This window comes from Centruroides sculpturatus, unplaced genomic scaffold (assembly GCF_000671375.1).
Source record: "Centruroides sculpturatus isolate CEXI.00-Female unplaced genomic scaffold, Cexi_2.0 scaffold1224, whole genome shotgun sequence".
In the NCBI taxonomy this organism is placed as follows: Eukaryota; Metazoa; Arthropoda; class Arachnida; order Scorpiones; family Buthidae; genus Centruroides; species Centruroides sculpturatus.
The window spans coordinates 186,216-194,122 of record NW_019385433.1 but is presented as its reverse complement, the minus strand read 5'-3'; the positions used below and the strand labels follow the sequence as shown (position 1 = coordinate 194,122).

The 7,907-nt window shown below is 25.8% G+C and overlaps 1 protein-coding gene across 1 annotated transcript in view; it reads right to left on the bottom strand.

Moving 5' to 3' along the window:
* LOC111638935 (tyrosine--tRNA ligase, cytoplasmic-like) overlaps nt 1-7,907 on the bottom strand; it is a 25,746-nt gene that overhangs the window by 11,453 nt on the left and 6,386 nt on the right. Inside the window, exons 2-7 of the mRNA XM_023384719.1 lie at nt 7,654-7,829; nt 6,613-6,742; nt 6,402-6,482; nt 6,270-6,321; nt 3,117-3,299; nt 1,278-1,363 (exon numbers count right to left, since the gene is read on the bottom strand). Of these exons, the coding sequence (XP_023240487.1) occupies nt 1,278-1,363; nt 3,117-3,299; nt 6,270-6,321; nt 6,402-6,482; nt 6,613-6,742; nt 7,654-7,829 (708 nt within the window). The remainder of the gene's footprint in view (nt 1-1,277; nt 1,364-3,116; nt 3,300-6,269; nt 6,322-6,401; nt 6,483-6,612; nt 6,743-7,653; nt 7,830-7,907) is intronic.

The following is a 7,907-nucleotide window of genomic DNA, read 5'->3' as shown; positions in this document are numbered from 1 at the left end:
TTTTATTTGAAAGACATACTCCAGAATATGATATTTTCATTAGAGGGCTCCTAAACTCAAATTAGCGCTGTAATTCTCTTCATAAGCAAAATGTTAGGCATCTTCCGCCGAATCACTATACATAACTTTATTTCCCCCAAACATATTTATGTAGCTAAAATTAGTTTTAACTAATGTTAAAAGTTAAAACTAGTTTTATCTAAAGTCAAAACATGTACAGCAGTAAATTAACTAGACAAAACCGGTTTTGTCTAGTTAAAACTAGAATTTACTGCTGGTCAAAAATGAATTTGAGTTAAAACTAGTTTTAACTAGACAAAACCGGTTTTAACAAAGACATTCAGTATAAACTAGTTTCAACTAGTTAAAACGCGTTCTAACTAAAAACGGGTTTTGACTGTAACATATATATATATATATGATTTTTAGTGTTCAGACAGATGTATCTGGCTTTCATGGAATAAAAAATTTTAAATTATTTTCAAGAACAAAATATGGCTTTAAAATAAAGGTCTCATTATATTTAACTAAAATACTATCTTGTAAATCAAAATCTCAGAGATAAGTGTTTTGACCGTTATTTATGGTCAAAACTTGTCTCATTTCAGCATAACCCATTCACCCTCCCATGTTCATTAAACAACATTAAAGTACTTCAAAATATATTTATCTATCAACCAATAATTCTAAATAAAATGCAAATATTGCTTAGGTTATTCACTAATGAAAATAGGAAAAGCAAATTAAGTCAAGAGAAGGATATAAGTTATAAACATATTTTTATCTAATGGTGAGAAAACAATAGTTAACACAAAAAGTAAGATAAAGAAAAATAAATTTTTTAATAAATTGTAACCATGAATTAAAAAAAATATTTGTTTGGAAAAGCAACTTAGTTGTTTCATCATCTATTTTCAGTGGAAATTTGTAACTTGTTCTGCAAGTGAAGATACAACATAAATGAAACAAAGAAAATGGAGACAAACACATGAACTGGAATGAACTATATAATTGGATAGGAACTTCAATCTCATTGTGCTTGTGATTAGATATTTTGTTTTTTTAAATCTAACAGCACTTGATGTAAAGTATTTTATTCAATAATTAAGAAAGAGAGAATTCAAATACAACAGATTCGTTTTTTTCTTTATAATCATTATTTGTAAATAGGGGTCACACTATTTTTAAGAATTTATGTAAAAAAGCAAAATTTTAATATGAAACACAAAGTATCTATCATAAACTACAGTTATATTTTAATAAAAATATTTTTATACCTTATTTGCAAAATCATCTTCTACAGCTTGATAATTTTTATATATAATATTTCCTCCATTAGCTTCATTCCTTTTGATAACAAAATCTAAATAAAATATAAATTTAAAAACAAAACATAATCAATCAATCAAAGTATAATAAATTTTTAAAAGTCTTTAGTATTAATATCTTCATGTACAAATTTAATTACAATTTAATATTCTATAAAAATCCTATTCAAAGAAACTACAGTGTTTTTAATAATAAAATGATAAGAGTTAATTAATTATACAGATATTACTAATTAATCTGAAAGTATCTATTGTTTCTTCCAGAGAAAAATTCATTATCAAAACAATTATAAATTTTGTGTAGAAGGTATTTCTTTCAATTCAACTCAGTTTGCCAAATCAAAACATTTGAATAAAAATTCAAAATACATACATAGGGACAATACTTTCAAATTAAAAAAATTAATCTGTTCAAAATTTAAGGACATAAAAAAAATTATTTTAATATAGTGATTATAGTTTTCTGCTTTATATTTTTGCTTTCATTATGTAAATTGGTTGATTTGCACAAAAGTTATTCAGGAGTTTTCACTCAGTATTGAAAAGATGGGAAATGTTTTTTGACATATTATATATAAAATATACCTATATATATTTAGATCCCATATAATTCTCATGCTAGTAAATTAATTTATAATTTACTAGCATGAGAAACTAAGATTGTTTATTCAATTATTTTGATTAATTCATCATTATTGAGTATGTTTGGTTTCTTAATAGTTTTTCCATTACATAATTAAAGCTTAAGTGAATTGTGCTGCATCAATTATCTAATACTAGTTTATTAAAACTGTATGTAAACTGAACTGTTTGGATGTAAAAGATGTTAAGTGCCATTTCCATTAGTATGTTATATATGTATATATTCTATATTACATCTAAACAGTCATGTATTTCAATTTAATTATTATATCTACTCTAACTGCAACATGCACTTTATTCTGATTAAAGAAAATAAAGCAGAAAACTTCTTAAGATGCTTAATTTTTGTATTTTCTCTAAATTTTCATTATGATGCTTACCATTCTTTACACCAAACCCTTCAATTATATACCAAAAATTCATAGATAATTTATTAGAAATGATACTTAAATTTGTTGCAAAATTTAATTCTACAATAAATAAAATAATTTAATTCATAATAGAGAATACTAGAATACAGTGCATCCTAGATAAAATGATCAATTAAAATAAAAATATTCTTTAATATATAAATGACCTTTGTAATTTTTCTTTTCTTATGCTTAAAAAGTGTTAAGCCACTCTTGAAAAAATACAATAAACAAAGTAAATATATAAAATATGTTTAAAATATTTTCAATTATTTCAAGAGAAAGCAACTCAACTATTTTATTTATGTTTATGATGCATAAGTTAATGTCCTACATCACTATTCCATTTATTTTTCATGGTTTATGCTAAAATACTATTATAATTAAAACTGTTTTAATTTAAACACTTATTTTCTGTTACTTTACTGGTATATTAGAATTATATGTATTAGTAGGATTAGCAAGTTCCTTAATGTAACAGAAATTTACCATTAATGGACTATACCTCCTCCCACATAGTCAATTATATCAAGAATTGACTGTATTGTCTTTTTATCTGATAACAAAAGTAAATCTAACTATAAAGTTTAGATTCAATTAAAATATTAAAAAATAGATGAATCTATGGTCATTTCACATAATAATTACAGCTTGATCTATTTAGTTTTATTATTTGAATAAAAATAGAGCTTAATTTAAATAACATTTAAGTTATGCTTTCTCTAGAGTAAATTACCTTCGTTATGAAATAATGGAAATAAAACATATTTTACAAAAGCTAAAACTCCATTTTCTTCTAAATTTCCAGGTTCACAAAATGCCTTTTTTAGCTTTTTTTTAACAGCCGAAGGATTATCCAGTAAATCAATTTTTGAATCTTCTTCTGAGGAACTCATTTTTCCTCCAGTTAACCCAGGAACTATGTAGTAAAAAATTCTCTTAATTATTAGTAATAATAATCTAAAAGCTATATTTTGTATATATACATATATACATTTATTTATTTATTAATACCGTGTTTCCCCGAAAATAAGACATCCGCAGAAAATAAGACCTAGCACAGATTTTGCTGAATTGCGAAATATAAGACCTCCCCCTGAAAGTAAGACCTAGCGAAGTTTTTTTTTAGTCGTAACGGTCATCGACAGATGGTTGAAAGTACAGCCACTGATTGGTCAGCAGACAATTACGCCACACGGCATGATTTGCATAAGACTATGGCTTGGGAATCACAGATTTGCATAATGTTATCGCTGGTGATCGCTAATTGGTCGGCTGGGAATCACGCCACATCACATTTGCATAGTGCTACGGTTCAGTAAGCACTAATTGGTCATCGAGCTCGATGTGGACACTATAAAAAGGTTAAGTTGAATGTGTCGCAAGGTGTTCTCTCGAACCTGTTTAGCGTATTGTTCAACAATAAATGTGAATTTGTCTTCATGGAAATATAAGACATCCCCCTGAAAATAAGACCTAGTGCATTTTTTAGAGCAAAAATTAATATAAGACACTGTCTTATTTTCGGGGAAACACGGTATACTTAAATGTTTTAGATAAAAGTAGAATAATATATTAAACATTAAACTCTTAAAACTTTAAAATTGTAAAACTGACTTGTGTAGTCAGTGAATCTTCAAAACATTAAGACAAAATTTATTTTGTTAAAATTTTTGCATTATGTTAAGTTTTGTTTAAATATGACTTATAAAAAAAAAAAACTCAATTTGAAATCAGCTACTCTGATAATATATTATAAAAATTTGCAAATTTAGTAACTCTAATTTTTCTTTTTATGAAACATATATAACACAAACCAGCCAGAGTTTTTATATAGATTATTAAATTTATTACAAGATTTATTTTTTGCTTCAAGTTCCTTAATCATTTACTTCTACCAAATGATAGTTCAAAATATCAAAGCCAACTTTATTTTAACTGAAACTATCCTCAAATTTTTGGGCTATTTTTGGCTACATTAATGATTAGTTATTATATTAATTTGACTAGAGGTAGGTGGATATGCCACCATCTCATATTAATTTTAATAATTATAATAAATTTCTGGAAGAAAAAAAATGGGCCAGAGTGAGGCTCAAAGCTGCAACTTCTGCATAGCGCAGATGTGTTTCTGATTATGCTACCCAATCCTCCATCTGTTCTTTGCTTCCAGAGCTATTAAATTAGATATAACCAAATGGTTTATATATGACTGGTAGATTGTTTAGCATTAAGTAATTAAACTGAGTTACAAGTTATTATATTAACTGACAACAATTAAAAACATTTCTAAGTTCTTACATATTGACAAATAATCAAGGTAACTTGTAAATTCTCTATCATGCCAGTGATATGAACCTATTAGAAATGGAATTGTTCTTATAATGTATTTTGAGTATATCCATATTGAAGTTATTGATCCATATTGATATCTTCAATATGGATAATTTGATATCAACCATATATACCAAGACACTTCATAAAGATCCATTAACGTTTGTGTAGGCTCAAGCCTGTCTATGACAAGAACATAGTAGCAAGATCAAGATAACATATGCCAGGTTATAAACATTAAATAATGTCTGTTATATCTTCAAATTATTTTCTTAAATCAATAAAAATATGAAATAAAATGAACAAACTTTTGTTTGTTTCTTTTTTCATTCATTCTATCCAGCATAAGTTTGCTCATCTAGCAATGTACAGGGTTTACAATTTGCTTTCAAGATTACATGAATTTAAAGAATTATATAGAAGAAAATATTTTCAATAATATTCAAAGTATTCACTCTTTTAGACTTTACTTGAAATTTTTGGAAATATTTTAAAAACTCTGTTAATTTTAAAGCAGGCCCATTATGAGTTTGGCAAAGCTCACAATGGGGTAACTAGGTGGTGAGGGATGGGGCCTAACATATCTGGACAGAACCACCCCACAAAAAATTCCTGGGGATTTTTCANTTACTTGAAATTTTTGGAAATATTTTAAAAACTCTGTTAATTTTAAAGCAGGCCCATTATGAGTTTGGCAAAGCTCACAATGGGGTAACTAGGTGGTGAGGGATGGGGCCTAACATATCTGGACAGAACCACCCCACAAAAAATTCCTGGGGATTTTTCAACCCATCCAGATTTGATCCTGTGTCCCCAGAGCAGTATGTGAGAATCGGGGTTTATGCATCAAATGGCCATCAAAATGAATTGTAGTAATAATATAATAATAGAAGAACTAAGAAATGTATGTTTGTACATTTATGTAAAATAAATGAAAAACTATGAATTTATATTATTAAAAAAGTTCTTGTAGGGTAGAATGCAAACATTTAATGTCTGTAGTATTGAAATAAATAGTACTCAACTGTAAGGATTTATCTTATGTTTTTTACTTGAATTAGTATACTTTCCAAAACATAATCTAATGGATTTTTTCAGATAAAACAGTATATTAATATAAATCTTGTTATACTCTTTAGAAAGAGTATCTAATATTTCTCAAGATTTTACAATATTCACCTTTTAGAATTTTTTCATGTTTCATTTTAAAAATCAGAAAATAAAATCTCTCTCATTAAACTTTTTTTTACACCCAAGGATAATAAATTGTAAAATAAAATATTTTCTATATCATCATTTAGATGAATTTTGCTTTCTTATTTCAATTTTAAAAGAAAGTCATAGATTATATGTTACTTATAACAACATACAAACAAATAATTCCTTTAAGACTTCATTACAATAATTTATTTGATTTAAAATTCAATTTGACAGTGTATAAATTTACTGAGATTATTTTAACTTGATGAATATAGTTTAATAACTAAAATTTCTAACATGTATTTACTTAATTTCACTTATTTATTTAGCCATATATTAATTTAAGATGGCTTACCCATTGGATTCATCAAATGGATTCTTTTACTATAGCCTAATTGTGGCAGGTACTAAAAAAATTATGTATATTAATTTGGTTAGATAATAAAATTTTAATTACATTTAGTAATTATGTAAGAGAAATTATCACCTTCTCTGAAAATGTAAAAATTTTTCTTTGATCAACACCACCAAACTGTGCATCAACTTTTAAATACTCTTCATCTAAAGCCTAAACAGATTATTATTATAAACATTTTATATCAATAATTACTCAGAGAATGTAAAATAAATATGCAAATAAAATCATTTATCCAATTTTCAACACGAGATTTTACAATTTTAAAATAAGAAGTATTTACCTGCAAGCCAGGATACAAAAGACTGCTTAAGAAAGGATGATCTACTTGTTTAACTACTTCTGCTCCTGCTTTTCTAGCATCATGCTCAGTTACCATAGAAGCAAGTCTATATACATCCAATGTATATTCCCTAGTTAAAAAAGTATGTTATAATTTGTTACATTTATACTGAATTTTCTGTATAAATTCAGTATTCACACACAAAAGAACTAGTAGACAAACATCTAAATACAATATTTCTAATTTCTTGAAAGTCTTTAAAAACACAGAATTACAAAGCCTAATACCTACACTCACCATCTTACCTCATAATAAACACACAAATACACATTATATATATATATATCCAGAATTAGCTGATATGTTCGTGAAATAAATCTCTACTCTTTCATCCAATTCTTAAGTATTTTTTTAAATTGATCAAAGATCAAAGATAAACATTCTAGAGAGTATGAAGATAATTTAATTGAGGGTTCTAATTAATTTATTTAATGAATCTTATATTATTACATCAGATAACATGTAACACATGCATTACACCCAAAAACAAGTTACACTCTTTCTCCCTTTCCCCATATCCTTATTTTGACATTGTTTCTTTTCTGCAAAGAGATTAACCACAATTACTTATTATTTTACTAAAGATAACATATATAATGTTTAATTTTGAATCTGAGATTTTGCTTGTTCTATTCTAAGATTCTATGTTCAATGTGTTTAAATTTTAATATGAATAATTTTTAATTGTATACATTTTTCCCCCTATACATAAGCTGTGATGACTCAAGAGTATTTAAAAACTTGTATTTTAGGTATTCCAATTTTAATAAATGCAATTTATAAATAAGAAAACCTGACTTGGAAAAAATACTTTTATAATATATTTCAGTAAGACCATAGATTTTTAGCACTGATGAATTTCTGTATATCTACTTTACATTTGATATTTATTTGCTTAATGGTTTAATCATAGATTTATATTTAATAAATAAATGAACAGACATTATACATTTTAATTTTTAACAATACAAAATAACTTACTTGCTAAGTTGATAATCTGAACCTTTCACAAATTTAAGCTTCTCTATGGGTACATCTATAGACTGAAGCATAGCTTTTATAACATTTTCATAATATTGTGCTCTTAATTCAAGAAGATCCCAAGGTGCTTTCATATTATCCAGATAAGCATGAAGATCAGCAAATAAAATTGTTACCTAATAAAATTATTATAATAAATAGATAAATATATTACTATAAATGAAAGTTTCTATAAAAAATATATATATATATAT